Here is a 19,507-nt window from a genome sequence, read left to right on the forward strand (position 1 = left end):
CGTGGTTTACTAAGCTTTCGGGTCTGGGTCCGGCGGTCCGGCGGAGCCGGCCTTGGCCAGCTCGTCAGCCCGGTCGTTTCCCGGGATTCCCTGGTACCCAGGGCACTAACGGACCCGAATCTCGGTACCTTATTTTCGAAATAAATCGACAAAATTATGGAATTTTAAAAAGGCCCATTGGGACGAACGCGGCGCGTCGCCTTTAAAACCCCAAATAACCGAGGTGCTGTCCACACCAATCCAGATCCGGGCGCCTGGCTGGGCCCTGGCTGCCGCCTGTAGCCCTTTTAGGGCGCCAATCGCCTCGGCGTCGAAAACGTGGCTTTCCGGCGTAATAGATGCGGAGCTTGCGGCAAATTCCAGGCCCGCCCTAAAAACGGCCCATCCGTACCCTATTTGGACGCAGTTATTTTCGTATTTTTCCGAACCGTCCGTATATACTACGATATCGTCAGGTGATACCATATCCAGCCATTCCATAAAACGGCGGGCCGCTTCCTCTTTTGGGACTCCTCCGGTGGGGTCAGTGCGAGAATCCGGGGCATTGCGAGGTGCGCGCAACTCTAGTCTCCGGATCCGCGGGAGAAGTTGTGCAGCCGTTTGCAGGGTCGTGGCCGAATGGCCCGAGTTGCGGGCACGAGGTATTTCACGCAGGCGGCTGACAAGGGGGTGCCCCTTGTCCGCGAGCCTTAGTCGGGCGCCGTATTTCAGGCGGGTGTAGGCTAGCGCGACGCGGGCCGAGGGTAATCCTGCGTCCCTAAGAACAATGGACGAAGGGGTAGTTTTATACGCCGGGAGGATTGCCCGTGCCGCTAAAACCAACGGTTTGTTTAATACTTTAAGAAGTCCTTTTTGTTTATGCGTTGGGTTGTACCATGCCTCGGTTACGTAGGTGGCCGATGAACCTACGCATGCCACCGCTGCCTTGCGAAGTGCAGCCGCAGGCGGTCCGTATTTTACTGCCCCAAAGCTTTTAAGGTGAACAGCGACCGCCATTGCTTTGGTAGCCCTTTCGGCCACGTGGCGGCGCCCGTCTAGCCGTCGGCTGAACCAAAAACCAAGCCAACGTATGCCCGGGTAACGTTCGGCCCCGGAGGCGCTTTGTCCGCGTCGACCGCCCGGTAGTTGGACCGGGGTAACCGTTCTACCATTAATCCGGATTTCCGGGTTGCGACCGTGCCTTTTCTTAGTGATATGGATCACCTTTGTCTTTTCCGCTGCAAAATGGATTTTCTCTTCCGCCGCAATTTCGTGCATATCCCGGAGTTTATCTTCCAGCCAACGTACGTTCTCCTCCAACGAGGGTGACGATTTCCATGTAAGCACGTCGTCTGCGTATGCCAGCCGCCACTTCGCACCGTTTTTAACGAGGTACGCCAAATATAGCATATATAGGATCGGGGAAAGGGGAAACCCTTGCGGGGTGCCGCACCCAAGCCGCCTAAAGCCCGTGGTCGTACCCTCCAGCCGGACTCGGGCCTGGCGGCCGCTTAAAAAGTTAATTACGAACCTGAGGAGCATTTTACTAAACCCGAAACTCCGCATTTTCCGTATTAATCGCCCATGGAAAAGGGCGTCGAAAGCGCCTTGGACGTCGCATACGACAAAGGTAACTTCCTCCCCGCGAGCTAAAGCCTGCTCGATATCGTGGGCGAGGGCACAAACCAGATCCGTCGCCGATCGCTTGGGTAGGGCACCGCCGTGGGTGCAGTTAAGGAGCCCGTTATCGTGTATGGCCCAAGCTATCCGGCGTGCAACGAGCCTTTCGAGGCCTTTTCCGATACAGGAGAGGAGGGCTATAGGCCGCCAGGATCGAACGCTGCTCCGGTCTTTCTTCCCCGTTTTCGGTAGCATCGCGACCTCGGCCTTCTTCCAAGGCGCTGGGAAATGTCCGAGTTCCAGGCAACGTTGGTAGAGCCTGCGCACCGGCTCGGCCAACGAAGCCCATCCGGCTTTTAATAGCCGGACGGTCGTTCCGTCGATACCCGGGGACGTGCTCGTAACCCCAATACAGGAGCGCTCCGCCTCTTCCGCACTCACCTGGGTGTCCCAAAGGATTTTAGCCTCGTCCGCCGACCAGGCCTCCAAAGGGTTTCCCTGCAGGTCATCCTCCGCCGAAAATCGGCCAAGCACCTCCCGCTGCAGTGCTTCCGTTTTTGCTAAGGGCTCGCTCACTTGCTCGCCGTTAATAACCAGCGGCGGGGACCGGAGGCGTGGTCCGGCTCCCAGCCAGCCCACCATGTTCCACAAATCCTTATCGTCGCGCAGTTGGTCTTTACAGCGCTCCGTTTAACCCGCTGGAATTCGACCCAGAGCCGCTGGCAGTTTTCGGTCCACCAAGGAGCCGAGCTGCCCCTTTTTCCCGCCGGCGTACCCACGACCCACGTCACTTGCTCCCATAAAGTTGTAAATTCAGCTACCCACGCGTCCAATGCGTAGCCATCGGCCGCGGATCCCGGGTCCGGCATATCTTGCATGCCAAAAGCAAGTAGCTCCGCGAACTTTGGTAGCCGGTCGTCCCTAACTGAGACGTTGACCGCCTCCGGGCGGGGGGCGCCGCGCGTCCGCAGCGTGGTATAAAGAGATTCGTGGTCGGAACCTGTGTAAAGACTGCTGTCAACCACAGTTACCGTGCTGGGGAGGTTGGAAAAAACCATATCCAGTAAACCCCCGTCGCGGTGGGTGGGCACGCCGATATTTCCTGTAAAATGCATGCCCTGGGCTTGCGCCCATGCCGTCAGTTGATCCCCTCCGCGTACGTCTATGCGGCCTGGCTGGTATACAGCAGCCGCTACGTTAAAATCGCCGCCTATCACCGTAGGTCCATTTGGCACGGTATTGCATACCATTTCCAGCGCGGCCTCAATACCCGGAGCCCTATATACATTAATAAACAATATTCCGTTAATTTCGAGCCAAAGTACGTCCCGCGTATTTTGGCCCTGCGGTAACCGTCGTTGTGCGGCCCCTAGGGCTGCCCCCTTCTTGACGTAGGTGAGCACCCGGGGCCGGAACCCAGTCATGGCTTCGTAAGTGCTCGCGTGCCATTCGTCCACTGGCGCAAAAACATTATAGCCCGGGTGCGTTTATGTAGTCGTTTTTAGCCCGCACTATAGCTCTTGGACGTTAACCAGGTCCACTTTTCTTTGGTAGCATAACTCCAACAGGCTCAGATGCACACCCATCCTTTTGCCTACGTTGGCCCAAACTACGTCGAGGCGTTCCCGCTGCATGTTGCCGAGCGAATATTTCGTCATATCAATCGATGGGTTGCTTCCAAGTCTATCACATTAGCGGGGCAAGGTTCGGCAACCGCTGCGTCCTCCTCCATTTCGGCTGCCCAAACGATTTCTTCGTACACGCGTTCCTGTTCGGCCTACAGGAAATTGCGGATGTCCGCCCCTGCCGCCTCGCATGGCCGCGCTCTTTTGTTTGAGATGCTCGATCGGGAGCTCGAGGTTTGCGAATGTTGCGATAAGGTGTTTAGGACCGGGATTGCAGGTGCTGGTTCTCGGCGGGCCGCCTTAGCCCGGTCGTTGATAATCGCGGCACGGTTGGCACGTCCGATTCTACGGATCCCCTTTAATTTACGCTGTAAAGGTCGTTCAAGCTTCCCATTTACCACCAAAAGTCGGGCAGGGCAGTTCTCATGTCCGGATGGGAAATGGCCGTGGCAGTTAACGCATTTGGGGGCTGTTTTGCACGGCTTTTCCTCTGTCGCATGTTTTGCTTCACCACATATGCCGCAACGCGCTTGCCGTACGCAGCGACGTATTTCGCAATATCCCTGGCAGCCATCGTGGTGGTGTGTAATTTTGCGTGACTTTTCAACCTTCCGCGCACGTTTCGACACTCCAAAAAGCTGAAAAAGCTTTACGGGTTAAAGGAAAGACACTATCCACGTGTCCTCAGCCGTATGCGGGTCGTATCCATGCTTGGAAATGTACCAATTAACTGGCTGCTGGCCTGCTGCCACGGTAATCTCCTCCTGGATTATATTATGTACGTCCTTTCTTCCGTCCAGGCAATTAAGCGTTCGGGGCATTCCAGAGACGGCGTATATGTGCCAAGTTGTCGGGACAGTAACTTCCCGCGCGTCCAATGCGTCCATAATGGCCTTAACTGCGTTGGGGTTGAGAAATTTTTGCCGTATTTCCTCAAAGGCCACCGTAACACCCCAGCCCGTGGGGGTACGTTTGGCGTTTGGGATTTCACTGTGTGGCACCGAGACCAATTCGGCCAATTTGGTGGTTACCGCGTATGGCTCCCTCGTCACCATCCGCAATTTGTCATTTACGCGGATCAGGATCCGGTTGGCCGGCTGTTCTGTCAAACGTTTCGGGGCTTGGGGGCGGTCCCGGCCCGATTGGGAGGGAGCTGCGGAGCTGTCAGGTGCATTGCCGGGCGTCGTACGTATCGGGTACGAGCGCGTGGCCGGGGTTAAAATTCGCGTTGGGGCCGCCGCTGGTGGCGTGGCGGCTCGCTCGGCCCATGTGACCGATTTGTTAGTGGGCGTGCCTTTGCCTTTGGAGGCCGACGACGCCGTGCCCGTCCTTGTAATTAAGATGCTGCGCCTTTCGCTGGAACTGGTCGGCGAACGCGACGGGGAGCGCGAACGCTCTTTTTCAGGGAGGGTGCGACTGAGGAACCAGCCGCTGATCACATCATCAAGTTCGAGAACAATTCTCCTAAGCGCGGCGTCCTCCGGGGCCTGTAAGCTTTCGAGCTTGGCTGCAAAAACCTCTTCGAGCCAGCTGCCGACTGTTTCCACGTTTTCCAGCTCCTGCTGCAGTGTTTTGATGGCCAGGGCCGGGAGGCTGGAGTACCTTCCGCGGCCGGCCGGCTCAGGCGCATTAGCGGTGCGCGTGTCGAGAGATACGTGTTCCGACTCGGCCTGGCCCGGCGGCAAAGCCTGCGGCGTGCTCTGCGGGCGCGCGCGGCGGTTTGAGACCTCTGGTGAGGCCATGACGACCGGCGCCCGGAGGGCGAAAATTCTTCAGCTGTTAAGCTTATTGGTGTGTTTGGGTGTGAATCGCTAATAAAGGTGGGTCTGACCCATGAATGGTGGAGGATGCTTGATGTCACACGGAGTGCCCGAGCTGGCAGACCCTGACTTTTATAACAACGCTTTCGTACCTCTTTCCTTGTGCGGTTTGTTTATAATGGATAGACAACCCACATGAGATGTCCGGCTTACCAACACGACTAGTTTACTATTGATGCATCGTAACATCTTTTTCACAAGCTTAATAATAAAATGCTAAGAACACAACTTTTTATTTCAATTGGACTCCAACAACATTCACTTGCATCACCTCCGAAATTTGCTGTCGTAATCATGCAGCGTGGAAAAGCTTTCTAGTTCATCACTTTGCTTGCATCACAAGCCAATATCGCCACGGCCGACCCGGGCGAGACCCGTCCATTCACCATCTACAGACACGAATCGGACTCGTCTACAAAATTGGTCGTGCCCGTTGACAACCACTGCCTCGTTCAAGTTCATAAACGCAATTATAATTATCCTCGTCGGGATTGGGCTGATGTCATTTTCGTACCAGCGAATTCGGTTGTCGATGTCGAATTCTTGAAGCTCCCCGAACGCCAAGTGATTAAAATTGAGCTCGGAAAAGATTGTTCTGCTCTGGCTGAGCAAAAAATACCTTTTCCCTTCGAAGTTCATTCGGACAAGGTTTCAAGTCTGCCAACTTGGGTAAGAGGTTTTGAAATCCCGGCAGGAATGAACACAAAACTTACTATCGTGAAGTGAAATGGTGGGAGTTGGAAAAAATATAGAATATAAAGACTATATGGGGTTTGCACTAGATTAGCATTCTAGTTTAGTATTGTAATAATTGGTTTTTTGATTTTATAAGAAATATAAAAGGGATATAGCAATTAGCACTAGCTCCCTCTCAACATATTATCGTGACAAATGACCAGCTAGTTTTTTCCAATGGATATTCAAAGTAATTTACTCTGTGTACAAGTTTCAGGACTGACGAGGCACAAGGTCCCGCTTGATATAAATAAAGCTGTACGACTCGTACTCGTGCGTCATGGATTCGGGATTCCGCTTTGCCGGTCCTGTTTTTTATATACATCTAACCATCCGGTGACTATTTTCCATACTATAAATCGGGTCCGGATTTGTTATCTGTATCCAAAAGACCGTAGCCACTTTGACTTGTTGTTCTGTAGCTAGTACAACCCATATAAACTTGTTTTGCATTGTTTAAACCTCGACTGTCCTGCTTATTCTTACATTCTATTCTATATCTCAACTACTTCACCTCCAGTTTATGTAGCTATTGTAAACAAACTATATCTGCCACTTTTCAATGTTGGTTTTATAATGGTATTTTCAGCTTCTTATTTGCATCCTTTTTCATAACTTGCTTATAAACCATACAGATCGAAAAAAAGCCTTCAGTTTCGTCACCTTAATCATGCTGTAAACCAATATGGCCGCGGCCAAGCCGCCGTGCGGGACCGAGACCACTTCCGCTGCCGATGTCCAGGTGAACGTTAGTTCGACTTACCGTTGTTAGAGTGGGAATCTGGACAAAAAATGGGGTCTTGGCCATATTTAACTAGCCAAATATATATGGAATAACTTTAACGCAATACTATTACGACCAGACAGTTGGGCCAGTACCATAATCTCAGGGCTCATCCCTGAACGCGAGCTCTACTAATTAAGCCGTGGCTCAATTCGTGGCTTTACTTGTACCTGTGGGTACAACCAAAGATTACTCTGGTTCAGGTCTGAGGACAATTTGTCGATTTTCGGTTCAAATGGAGGTGATTTCGCCAATTCGGCAACCGATATTCCGTTATAATTATTTAAATAAAAATTGCAAAAATATACGGTTTATACGTTAAGAATAATAATTTATAAAATAATTAAGAACGATTTATTTTATATTTTTAATTATTATATTGGTTAAATTGGTACATGGGTGGCCTTAATTTGCAAATGGAGGTGGGGTTTTTTTAATTTCTTTTAATTATATTTTTATTTTTAGATATAATTTAAGAGTATTTGTACGTGGAGGATATAATAGATGTTTATATTATATATATATATATATATATATATATATATATATATATATATAAGTTTTTATTAATATTTTACGTAATATAAGGTGTTAAATATTCGAATAGGTAAAATAATTAATATTCTTAATAAATTTTGCAATCGAAACGGGTTTATATTTTTACCAATTTTAACGATATTATAACCAAAACTTTAACGATTATATAACCGGTATAAATAAACGTCCAAGTCAAGTTTTTTTTAAATATTACTAAAACTACATATTTTATATATAAATTTAATAAAATTTATATATTTTTAAATTTTATTTTATATTTATTTTAAATTAAATAAAAAATAAACGTTATTTTATTATTATATATAATTAGTATAAAGGCTTATTATATCGATTTTTTCTTAAGTTTTTTATTAATAAATTTATTAATTATTAAATATTTATATAAAATATTAAATTTAACGTATATTTATATAAATAAAAAATTAACGAACGATAATTTGGAAAGAAAAATTGGACGTGGGTATTAATATAATTATACTTATTATTATGTAAAAATAAAAGGTTTATATATATTATTATTTATATATAAATTTTTAAATAAGGCGTTAAAAATAATAATAATATTACTTAGTCATTTTTTAATTTTTGTACGGCGATTAACATAAAGGTTTTCATTCCGTTTTAAAGCCCTAATTCCAAACTTTATAACGATTTACTTACTTTATTTGTACCATTTTTATTTCATCAAATATTGGTAAATAAAAGAATACACAGTATTTTAACTGTATCGCAGGCGGGCACTGTGCGATAACCTCCATTTGCGGCGATAATCGACAAGATGTCCTCAGACTAGAACGGGCGCGATCTTTTTGGCCAATCTGATTGGTCGAAAAGCCGTGTGGCTGAAAGGTACATGGAGCGCCCGGTCCACCCTGCAATGCAGGGGCGTCTAGTCTGAGCATTGAGACTAAATTAGAGTGATTTTTGGTTGGACCCACAGGTACAAACAAAGCCACGAATTGAGCCACGCTCAATCGGTGGAGCTCCGATTCAGGGATGAGCCCTGAGACTATATAAGAACAGGTTATCCCGATACCTTGATCGTAATAAATACCTACCTACGTTATTAAACGCAGCAATTAATGGTGTGTTTAATGAGCGATATTTATGAAAGGTTGGCCGAATAACAGCAAATGTTCTAGTTTCCTATTCAGGCATGTGACACAAATTATAGACCAGATATGCAGAGAGTGAAAGCAAGTAACCAGATGAATAATTGCAAGATTGTCCGATCGCATTTATCACTATGGTCGTGTTGCAATTAGGATATACAGCTGGATTAGACTCCGAGGAGATTTAATTCATCGGGGACGTTGGCTAGTATAGTGCGTGCTTGAGGAGGTGCAACTCCAGGCACCAGGTTTCACAATTGAGACCAATTTTAGGCAGCACTGGTTGCCGTGACTTCTACATGTTTGCGGTTACGCCAAGCCCATCGGCTGCAAAAACTTACGACCAACAACCACTTCAATCACCTTGTTCGCCTCAGCCTGACCACCAAAAAACAAATCCTATGCCCCGCTTGCAGCCAACTATTAAGTGGTGAATACAGGGGAAGAGTTCACAGCAAACCACACACCGCTACAATTCGAGGTTATATGCTCCAACATCCCACACCCGAAAAAAGAAGAGTCAATCCCTTCCCCAGGCCTCATTCAGCCAAACCGAGTTGAGCTTCAACCAGCATAAAAAAAGAAAAAAAATAATAAACTCACCACCCCTACAAATGGCATCCGTCCCCAATTCCGACCTTGAATACTCGGAAGACGAGTACAAGGACTTTTCCTTCCGTCCCTTCAAGGTCGTCTACAACTTTGCTCCCGTCCCCATACCCGAGAACTTCCTCAGCACCAACAATCCACCACCCGACGCGCAGCCCGTGACCCTGACCCCGGTGGATTTCAGCTCGGTCCTGCCCGAGTACAAGGGGACGTACGCCGTGGTGCTGGAGAACGTCCTCTCGCCCTCGGAATGCGCCCAGCTGCTCCAGATGGCCGAGGCCAGCGTGCCCGAGGCGGACCGGTACGAGCGGCGGGTCAAGAAGCCTAAGCGGCACAGCGGCAAAAAGGAGGGTACAACCACCACCACCACCACCACCTCGGACGATTCTGCTGCTTCTTCCACCCCAGCCCCACAAGTCTTCAAAGACCCCTGGCGGCCGGCCTGCGTCTCCGTCGGCCCCAACTTGGAGGTGCTGGACCGCGACTACCGCCGCGGCGACCGCATCGTCTGGGACGAGCAGGAGCTCACGGACCGGCTGTGGGCCCGCTGCGCCCAGGCGCCCGGTCTGCTCGAGCAGCTGGCCGTCTTGGGGCCCAACCACCCCGCCGCTCCGTTCAAGTCCAGGTATAGCGCGAACCCGCCGTGGCGCTTCTCGCGCATCAACAGGCGCATGCGGTTCCTCAAATACCGCCGTGGGGATTTCTTCAGGCGTATGTGTTTTTTTTTTTTTTTTTTTTTTTTTTTTTTTTTTTTTTTTTTTTTTGTCTTAGGGTTCATCTCTTGTTATCTATTTCCCCGCCCCTCCCATCCTCAGTTGTGCATAGAGATATCCCCCTGAAACCTTGTATGGTGAGAGTGTTTCCAGAAAGAAAAGCCACTAACTCATCAAAACGTCCCGTATTACTAGCCCACTGCGACGGCGCCTTCACCGACTCGTTAGACGGCAAACACCGCCAGACGCTCTTCACGCTGCACCTGTACCTCAACGACTCCAAGGCCGAGGCGGCCGCGGCGGGGAGGGAGCCGACGGACCTGGTCGGCGGTGCCACCCCTTTCCTCAGCAGGCACGGGTCGCGTAGGATCGACGTCCACCCGCGCTGCGGCCGCGTGCTCATCTTTCAGCACAACCACCTCCGGCACTCAGGCGACGACGTCGTCTATGGCGTCAAATATACCATGCGGACCGACCTTCTGTACGAGATGGTGGAGACGGAGGAGAAAGACGAGCAGGGCAAGTAAATGATGGGGGGGGGGGGGGGGGTTGCTTTTAGGTTTTTGTGTTTTAAAAAAAAGTATTTATAGCCCCTGGACGGTTATTTTGACGCTCAATGGATACTTTGAAGGGCTTTTATCTTATTGCTAGGTTTAATTTGTACAGAATCTGTTATTGTGGATCCTAAGACGCCAGAAAACAAATAACGCCTCAACCATGGGTATCCGTATATAGTGACTGGGCCGCGAATTGGGATAGCGAGTATCCAGGGCCGTCTTCCAGGTCGAAAAACCAAAAAAAAAACCCCTTCGTTCCTAATAATACAATTACATGTGGACGCTCACATGTGTGAGTTCCTCTCATAATCCGTTCATATTCGTGGGATTAATAACTGGGCATCTGTTCGGATAGCAGCCTCAAAGATGCTCGTAGTTGATCGAATATAATCTGTGCCACGGCTCGACAAGCTGTAGCGTCCAAGGTAGCTTCCAGTCAACCCTCTCAGTGTGAACGAGGTCTCGTCATCTAATCAGAATCGTCGTCATCGTCATCGTCGTCGCTGGTTTCATCACCCGTATCGGTCCCATCTGTGCTATCAAGCAAGCTGGACAACGACAGCTCTAAGTTGTATAGCCGGTTCGAGTTCTCAAAAAGGACAGCCTTTGAAAGATCGACGGCATCCTTGCAACTTATGTGTCCTTTCCAAACCAATTCGCATAGCACCTGTGTCTCCCAGGATAAGCCGTTAGAAAATGACTCTTCTGTCAATCGTGTTGGCTTGTTCGACTCGTTGTAGGACATACCGCTTTCAGGGCTTCCCGACCCTGAATATTTGCCAGGAGAAAAGATTCCGGGGTGTCATTTGCACCAGTGCCCCATAATATCTTCGACCAAGGGCATAGTTCCAACATCTCTCTCAAGACGGTTTCCTGACCGCCCTGGCTGACGCTGGGGAATATCTTGCCAATGTCGACATGAACATTGGCATGTGTGCTTGCAAGGCAGCCCGCCTCTCGGGCGTAAGGGTAGCATGCGTTCAAGAGGACGATGGGCACCACAGGGTAGGCACGTCTTGAAGACCATTGACATGTCAGTCTCTGTAGCCATGTCATGATCTAACTAAGCTGAAGACTACTCACATAAATTTCTCCAAAAGTGCCGGGTTGCAGTTGACTACTGAGGCATCGGTACCTCCCAGAAATGTGTGGAACTGGATAGGCTTTCGGAAATTGGTGCTATACTCCCGAATCAAAACGGCGGTGTGATGGACGAACAAATCACTCAAGCCCGCATGTGACACGGTTGTGAACTTTCCCAGCATCCCGTAGTTCTCGACAATCTCCTCGAAAGAATCCCGGGCGGCAGCAATGTCTACAGCCTTGCGGATGCCAAGTCCAGTGCGATGACCGATGACGGAGCTGAAGCCAACTATGTCGATATTCTCGATGGCCTGCTTGACGGCGATGCCGAAATCGTCTAGCATTCTGTCGAATATATCATCTGATGACTGACGGCGACGTCGTCCGCTGTTCGTGCAGCTCGATTGGTAGTATGACCTTGCGTGGCTGTCGATGATCTCAGCAGCGACGGTCTCTATGCTGAAGATGCGCCTGCAATTGCCGCTTAAACATCTGTCATGCCACGTCATGTCGTGCGTTATATTCCGGTCTCTGGACTCGTCGTCGAACAGAATCGTGTCGACACCAGCCAAGCACTTGGCAACCCATTTTCCATATTCAGCCTCGTCGAGTCGTTTGTTCCTGATAGCATGAGCAACGACATCCCAAGATGGCTCGCACTGGAGAGCCGTGGCAAGTTGCCTGAGAGCGCGTTGCTGTCCCAAGGTCATTTCGACCACATCAGGACTCTCTCCTTTACCGGTGGCGGTACCGGCAAGCAAAGGAAAGTTTTCTGGTTCCTTTCGTCCTAGCAAAGGGTTCGCATGGTTGTCGATAGCTGGTGTGCTCCGAATAACGCGAACGAGCTCCTCCAGCTCCGCCGTTCTTGCGGCGGTAGCCAAAGGAGAGCAGCTGGTTATACAAGGAGCCAAGCTTTTAGTCCACGAAGGGATTGAAGCCATCGAATGTTGATGGAATCTTGGGCGCTGGAATGAATATCACTGTTGTTATGCTTGGCGACGAGGGTGTAAGCTTGTTGTTGTGATCAAAATACCGTGAGCTTTCCGGGACAATGCATTATCAAGTTGAACTGGTCTGAATTGTGGCGCATGGCTGTGTCAATGTACCGGTATTGACTAAAAGGTGACCATTCTGTGAACAAGCATCAAGATGCATGTCTCGACTTGGCCCGGTAGGTGTCAGTAGCGAGAGAGAGAGAGAGAGAGAGAATGAGGGGCTCACGTTTTTCAAGGTAGTGGAGAGTAAGGGGAACAGCAAATATTAGAGACAGTCGAGTGTATGCGGGAACACCAAAGTCCAATCAGGTAATGTACTGCGATAATGCGAGCAAGCAATAGTACTCCGTACACCAAGTCAGCCAGCCCTGTGTCTGTGTCAGCGGGGAGATGATCATGGGCGGCTCGCCTATCATGGAGGTTGGTGGGGAGAGGGGCCTGTCCTGTACCGGGTCCAGAGCGGCCGGCGTGGAGGAGTTCGCGGGTTGCCTCCGGGGTTTAAAAAGGGCCCATGCATTTCAGAGGTTCCTTTTCCCCCTTCTACCATGCTGAGTCTAGTAAAGATTTGGAAACAGTCCCGTCTTGGGGACTGAACTTGTTGAACTGATCATCATACTTGTGCCGTGTTACCCAGTGACGGGATGATGCGACTTTTGAGATTCATCTTTACCCGCTGTACTTTGTATCAAGAGAAGGAACTCTGCAAACAAGTTTATGGCGCCCGTTTCCCCTGGCCCACTGCAAAAAAGGGGTGTTTGCACAAGCATCGAGTGCGTTTCCGAACCCCATAAAATGCTACTTCCTAGAGGTGGGCAAAAGAAACTGCCACAGCAGCTGTGGGTGATAAGCTAAGGTACTGGGCTGGACCTTGTGGTAGTCTCCGAGCCAAGACCTGGAGTGGTCTGCATAGCCACGCTTGGCGGGTCCTCAAATATGTAATTTCGCCTGGCCTTTGTGGTGTACCGTAGCAAAACCTGCGAGATACGAATATTGATCGCTATTTCGTAATTCCAGTTGTCGGTAGGTGTCCAGCTTGCGTACCACGCTGACGTGGTAGAATTACGGAGAAATTTTTCGCTTTACATATGTAGGTAGTAAGTAGGTACGGTACGGTCGTATCGACTTCATCAGTTGATGTGACGCGAGGTTGATTGCGCGTTTTGACAATTTCAAGCAAGACATTTTCTTCGATGGTGACCAAATTCTTGCTCAAGCTAAGGTACCTAAGGTACCTGGTAGGTAAGCAAGAAGAATCCACACGTTGTTGATTATGTAATCCATCCACTGTACAGGAACCAATCTCAGGCAGTTCACTATCAAGGCTTGCAAGGGTAGCGGCTGCCTTTCCAAAAAAGCCGAATTCCCCAGGTGGAGTGTGGCCTCGAACGTGGTCCATTTTGGATCCGGTTAGCTTTTGCCGTGATCGAGCTGCTTGGCAATTGTCTAGAATGGAGCCGAGTCGATTTGTTCCAACATGTCTACTGTACTTGTAACCATTGCCCAGTAAGAGATCTTCGGCCGATCACCGAGTGCTATACTGATTCCCCTCTCAACTTCCTGAGAATCACCAATAATCACAGGGGAACTGGAGCTTGCCTTGTTTGTTCACCGAGACTTTTTTGAGGTGTTATCAGAGTATCCATCTCGATGCATACAATCCTGGACCTTTTGACGAATAAAGATGAGTACTAGCCCACGGGACTGGAACAGCCTCAGCCCACCCGCTTTTTTTTTTTCTCTCTTTCTGTCTGTTCTACTCTGCGTCGTCGTTACCCTCAAACAGGACAACTATGAGGGGCATCGGGAAGGTGCATTACTACCCCTAACTCCCAAGCTGCGAGCCAAGCAGTCTAGCATGAGCTTGTTGTTCTTGTGCGGTAAGCTTCAAGAAGCGAGGTCTCGCCTAGAGGTCGGTAAAGCACTGCTGATATATGAGCATTCCCCAAAAACAAAATATATGCAATTGAGCTATCAATTATTTGCATGCAGCTAGCTGGTCAAGAACTAGCCTAAGACAGTTTGGGCTTTCTTTTTGCCCTGCACACCAATTGGTTGCTCGTCGTTTCTACCTTCCCAAGGAAGCACACCGCAATGTCGAATCATGACTTATCAGACGAAACATGACGAGGGGCCGTTACTACTACGTCGGAGTGACCAACCATCTGGCCTCATGTCTGTGTGAAGCCCTGGGCTTAGCGGACTCCATTGCAAATTCAATTTGTAAGCTACTAAACAAATCATTCATCCGGGACGCGTCGACTTTTGATTTTTTGAGCATTCTCACCTGCAGATACAATGCCTCAATACCAATCAAGCAAAAAGCACGTAGCAAAGATCCCCTGGGAAAGTCATCAACAACAACAACACATCACTACTAAAACTAGAAGCCTAGTCAAACAACATACTGTATCAACCCATCGCTCGTACCCAGCCCACTATCACTACTTAACCTGTTAAGATGGCAGAAAACAGAACAAGAATGACTGTGCGCAACAAATGCTTCAGCATTGAGGACCGCGCTCGACACGGTGTTGTTGCAACGGTCGCACAATCTGGGACTCTAGCGACGATCGCCACATCGGTGAAACATACAATGGTTAGTATTTTTTCACTACTCACCACGCCCAGATTTTCTTCTCATGCCCAGTATAGCTGGAGCAACACTTATATATGTTTTTTTATGCTGTCGACAATTGCCAGTCTTGATCATTGTTAAGTCGCCGCTCAAATGCGCAATTCAATTGTCGTGTTTCCAAGTATTGTTTACCATCTCGAGTCGAATCAAGCCTCATGGCGTCGTCTCAGTTATACGAAGCGAAGCTCCGTGCTATGATGTAACAGAGCTACTCCGTGACTCCGCCATCGCATTTTCTTCGGAAATCCTCCCACTTCCCTACACTATGAAGCAACAATCATCATGATACCCTGCTTTTGCTCCAACTCGTGCAGGGTTAATGTGGAGGCGCGAGTCTGTCTCGCAAGGATGGCTCTTACAGACTTTCGTACTTGATGGAGGGGAGCTATACGAGTCGTTATAGCCTTTCTGTTCGTCTTGTGTCTTTTTTTACCATGGTTAATCTTGTCTAAAAACCCCTTTCATTGTTTCCTGCTCGAGTTTGTTTTGTTGCATTTTGTTTATTTTTCTCATCAACTTCATCGCCGTGGTAATGTGCAACTTCGCTGCTCTCCAATTGCACAATTTACGTGCCCGGTAGAGCTACAATCGATCCAACACGAGAACAAGCCTCTAGCTGTCGACCGATGAGAAGACCAGCTCTAGGACCTGAGAGCACCATATCTTGGGCCTAGGGCCAGATAGGCGCTCCAGACAAATTCCACCTCGACGTTGCACGTTGTGCGAATCCACCTGGTGTGGAAAAGAAAATGCACAATGTACTCTCGAAGGCCGTTGCGGCGGTCCTCCTTGCTAGCCAAGCAGCTGATGCCGCTTACAGCATAGGATCGGATGGTATGTTGAACTCTACCGTCTAGTTCCATGCAGGTATCAGACGATATCCAAAATTATCACCAGTAACCTACCTTCACATATCAACTAACAATCTGCCATGCAGACGAAATCAAGGCATCGGCAAGAACCATCGCGTACGACCTCATGAGTTATTACAAAGGCAACCAATCGGGCCAGGTGCCTGGGATCCTGCCGGGCCCGCCGCCCAAAGGTGACTACTACTGGTGGGAGGGCGGCGCGCTGATGGGCGCCATGATAGACTACTGGCACCTGACGGGCGACACGAGCTACAACGACGTCGTGTCCCAGGGAATGCTACACCAGGTCGGGGAAAACCGTGACTATCAGCCCGTCAACTACACGGCGTCCCTGGGAAATGACGACCAGTCCTTTTGGGGCATGAGCGCGATGCTCGCCGCCGAGGTCAACTTCCCGAACCCGCCGGCGGATCAGCCGCAGTGGCTGGCGCTGGCCCAGGCCGTCTTCAATACCCAGGCGGCCCCTTCGAGGCACGACAGTACTTGCGGAGGTGGGATGAGGTGGCAGATACCGGTTACCAATACTGGATATAATTATAAGAATAGTAAGTCAGGATGGTTTGCCTCTAGGACTTATTACTGTGTGAGTATGAGTCTGTTTTGACTGACCGGGGACTTTGCAGGTATTGCGAATGGTTGTTTCTTCAACATGGGCGCAAGGTTAGCTCGGTATACTGGCAACACCACTTACTCTGACTGGGCAGAGAAACAATGGGACTGGGTAAGGACATGTCAACCCGGCGGCGAAATAAACAAATTTACCATGACAAAGGTTACTGACCTGCGTGGGTTGCTTTGCAGTTGACGAGTGTTGGTTTTATAGACGCAAACTACAACATATATGATGGTGGTATGTTGCAGCTAGTCCAATTCCAACAACACCAACAGTGTCCCTGGATTTAATTCTAACAAGAAAACCCTTGCAATCAGCCCACGTGGAAAAAAACTGCACCGACATAAACAAAGCGCTGTTTTCATACACCTATGGAGTCATGGTGCTGGGTGCAGCCAACATGTACAACTTTGTAAGTTGGGGACTGGGCCACGCAGACGGGACACAAATACACCTGAGTTCCAATTCTAACAACAATCTCTAGACTAAGGGTAGCGCAAAGTGGGAAGCGCGGGTCAAGGGCCTCCTCAATGCAACTTTCGAAACCTTCTTCGCCGACAACGACATCATCACAGAAGTGGCCTGCGAGCCGTACGACTCCTGCACGACCGACATGCTCAGCTACAAGGGCTACGTGCACCGGTGGCTGACGACGGCGACGACGGTGGCGCCTTTTGCGCGGGCCCAGGTCCTTCCGATCCTGCGAAAATCTGCCGAGGCGGCCGTACTTACGTGCACCGGCGGCAAAGACGGGCGACAGTGTGGCTTCAACTGGGCAAATAAAACATTCGACGGCAAGACGGGCGCGGGCCAACAGATGAACGTGCTCGGGGCCGTGACTTCGCTGCTGCAAAAAGCGAGTGAGGACGCGCCCCTGACCAACAGCACGGGCGGCACCAGCGTCGGCGACCCGGACGCCGGCACGGGATCCCAGGACGCGAGCAACGGGTTCGCCGCCATAACGGCCGGCGACAGGGCCGGCGCATCGTTCCTCACCATCGCTAGCGTGCTGCTCATCAGTTCCTTGTTCTTTTGGCTGGCCTCGAACATGGGAGAGAAGGACCCCAACCCTGACGGGGCGGATGAGGCAAAAGAAAAGAAGGAAAAAGCCAATGATGTGGGGCTACTGCGGCGACTGAGGGGTGGATATCGGGGGGTTTATACTGGCGACGACGGAGGGGATGTTGAGAGTAAGGATGAGAAGGGGGATGCTCGTGTGCCGCTCACCAGGGGGCGTTTGAAAAAGACAAGATCGGAAACGGACAAACCGAAAGTGAAGATACCTCTGCTGCATAATTTTTGGCATCCGGATAGTAAGGAGTAGCAGGAGCATTTTAAGACTAGTTTTTGTACATAAACAACGATGAAAGTCTTGGCAACTGTATTCGGTATCAAATCCATCGTGGTTGAGCCCACTAGGGTGGGGTGAAAAAGACACCTCTGTCCAGAGTTCTGATTAAGGTAGACAGCATAGCAACCATGATAATCGTGGATTAAACAGTTGAGCTCAATTAACAGGCAAACAATGAAGCCAGTTATACCGAAAGTAGAAGACAAATGGCGTATATTCAGTTCAACGGATAGCCGGGACAGTTATAGTGGTTTTAAACTCTACAGTACGTCATACAGGCACCCCCGCATCAACCGTTTTCTATGGGTCAGGCCTGTCGCAGGGCCCTGTAAGTGTTGGGGTAGAGTGGGCTTGGCACGGGGTGATCTGGCACATCAAGCCTCAATTTTTCTCCTTATCAAAATCGGTGTCATTATTTTTTTAAAGATACTCAGTAAAACCCCCTCATCTTTTTTTTTTTCATCAAACAGCCAAAAACACTAAAACCAAAAAATGGCGCCATTGCCAGATTTCAGTAACCGGGACAGGTTCCCAACCTTTAATACGATTCCGGAAGCAGGCGGCGCACCCGTCAGCGACGGTAGCCAGAAGCAGGAGAAGGAGGAGGAGGAGGAGTGGTACCTTCTCGCGCACATCAAAAACGACATGACGATAGCCAAGCCGACGCTGGTGGTGGAGGACCGGGACGGGTCCCCGTTCGCCGTGGTGTTTGAGGGCTACGGGCGCGACGACCTCGACCTCAAGGGGCGCGGGCTCAAAAAGGGCAACACCATCGTCATGCCGCGGGCCAGGCGCGTGCCGCCGGCCGACGAGACCAAGCGCGGCTTCGTCAGGGTCTCCAAGGCCGACGCGGCCGCCGTCAAGGCCGTCCCCGGCGCGCTGGAGAAGGTGCTGGCGCTAGGGGGCGTCGAGGAGGATCCTACGGTCTGCTCGGCGTGCGGTGGGAAGGGCGAGGCGGGTGGTGGGCTGAGTAGGTGTGTTGGGTGTGGGAGGGCGAGGTATTGCGGCAAGGTGAGTTTTTTTTTTTTTTTTTTTTTTTTTTTTTTTTTTTTTTTTTTTTTTTTTTATTTTTTTTGGTGTCAAGGGGACTAAAAGTGAAATGAAGGGGTTTTGGTGCTCTCTCGTTTGGTGACTTGCTGACTCTAGATGCTTTGCGGGTGAAAAGGAATGCCAGGTTAAGGGGTGGAATGAAAGCCACAAGGTGTACTGCAAAATCTTCAAAGGATTGGATACTATATTTGGGTGAAGAAACCTGCTTTTCTTGGTTTGGTCCCTATCATGAATGATACCGCAATAAGCCCGACACAGATCTCTTGGAGGACAAGGAGGGCAGACTGGTGAGCCACCCAATGTCAATCAGCTTTGATTCAGCGAGAGATACTAACTTAAACCTGGTAGAACTTGGGCTAAAGACCTGAAAAGACAATTTATAACTAATCAATTTTCTTGTTCAATCAATGGCTCTTGATAACATCGATGGGTGCCGATCTCCGACCGCATACACTGCAAAGGTGGTAGGCTGTACTTATTTTCCTACATAGCAAGCCAAGCAAGCCAAGTACCTCATCGCCAAGTCGTGTCTTCTCAACTCCGCCACATACCCCACCTTTCCTCTTGGATGCCGAGATCGGCTTGAGCAACGCAACTCCATTCGACCGGAGCATATGTTCCTAACTTCTTTCCTCAGCATTATTCCATATTTTTATCACACTGCGGCGAACATTCTGACAGATTTTGTCCATAGGCTATTAGCTAGCGGTCTAGAAAATGGATTGCATCAATCGAAAATCATCGGCGGGTCAATCCCCGCCACCAAACCTACCGGGGAACTTTCCACCTGTTAGTG

At 49.8% G+C, this 19,507-nt stretch overlaps 4 protein-coding genes across 4 annotated transcripts; 2 read left to right on the forward strand and 2 right to left on the reverse strand.

Moving 5' to 3' along the window:
- The first annotated feature begins 8,599 nt into the window (after positions 1–8,599).
- On the forward strand, positions 8,600–10,091 carry PgNI_08307 (uncharacterized protein). Its single transcript, XM_031128306.1, has 2 exons — positions 8,600–9,553; positions 9,751–10,091. The coding sequence occupies exons 1-2, from the start codon at positions 8,848–8,850 to the stop codon at positions 10,080–10,082; spliced, it is 1,038 nt and encodes a 345-aa protein (XP_030978913.1). The 5' UTR covers positions 8,600–8,847; the 3' UTR covers positions 10,083–10,091.
- A 37-nt stretch (positions 10,092–10,128) lies between these two features.
- PgNI_08308 (uncharacterized protein) lies at positions 10,129–12,863 on the reverse strand. The gene is made up of 5 exons (XM_031128307.1): positions 12,640–12,863; positions 12,417–12,558; positions 11,196–12,357; positions 10,860–11,127; positions 10,129–10,779 (listed from the first exon to the last, which is right to left on the reverse strand). Exons 3-5 carry the CDS (start codon positions 12,134–12,136, stop codon positions 10,582–10,584), a joined length of 1,407 nt encoding a protein of 468 aa, XP_030978908.1. The 5' UTR covers positions 12,137–12,357; positions 12,417–12,558; positions 12,640–12,863; the 3' UTR covers positions 10,129–10,581.
- An 813-nt stretch (positions 12,864–13,676) lies between these two features.
- Positions 13,677–18,840, forward strand: PgNI_08309 (uncharacterized protein; the record flags this gene model as incomplete). Its single annotated transcript, XM_031128308.1, has 10 exons — positions 13,677–14,410; positions 14,663–14,786; positions 14,891–15,659; positions 15,763–16,242; positions 16,321–16,418; positions 16,499–16,547; positions 16,628–16,722; positions 16,795–17,500; positions 18,170–18,631; positions 18,827–18,840. Exons 3-10 carry the CDS (start codon positions 15,575–15,577, stop codon positions 18,838–18,840), a joined length of 1,989 nt encoding a protein of 662 aa, XP_030978909.1. The 5' UTR covers positions 13,677–14,410; positions 14,663–14,786; positions 14,891–15,574.
- Positions 17,872–18,725, reverse strand: PgNI_08310 (uncharacterized protein; the record flags this gene model as incomplete). The annotated part of the gene is made up of 2 exons (XM_031128309.1): positions 17,872–18,197; positions 18,283–18,725. A coding segment is annotated over one exon (348 nt), but the record flags the coding sequence as incomplete, so codon positions are not given.
- Positions 18,841–19,507: the final 667 nt, after the last annotated feature.

The sequence above is a fragment of the Pyricularia grisea genome, assembly GCF_004355905.1.
Source record: "Pyricularia grisea strain NI907 chromosome V map unlocalized Pyricularia_grisea_NI907_Scaffold_6, whole genome shotgun sequence".
In the NCBI taxonomy this organism is placed as follows: Eukaryota; Fungi; Ascomycota; class Sordariomycetes; order Magnaporthales; family Pyriculariaceae; genus Pyricularia; species Pyricularia grisea.

Excerpts from the sequence above, each read along its gene's own strand:
- PgNI_08307 (XM_031128306.1), top strand. The coding sequence starts at position 8,848 with ATGGCATCCGTCCCCAATTCCGACCTTGAATACTCGGAAGACGAGTAC. Across the intron at positions 9,554-9,750 it reads CCGTGGGGATTTCTTCAGGC|CCCACTGCGACGGCGCCTTC; the intron begins GTATGTGTTTTT and ends CCGTATTACTAG.
- PgNI_08308 (XM_031128307.1), bottom strand. The coding sequence starts at position 12,136 with ATGGCTTCAATCCCTTCGTGGACTAAAAGCTTGGCTCCTTGTATAACC. Across the intron at positions 11,128-11,195 it reads GCACTTTTGGAGAAATTTAT|ACGTGCCTACCCTGTGGTGC; the intron begins GTGAGTAGTCTT and ends ATGGTCTTCAAG. Across the intron at positions 10,780-10,859 it reads GTCGGGAAGCCCTGAAAGCG|GTGCTATGCGAATTGGTTTG; the intron begins GTATGTCCTACA and ends TGGGAGACACAG.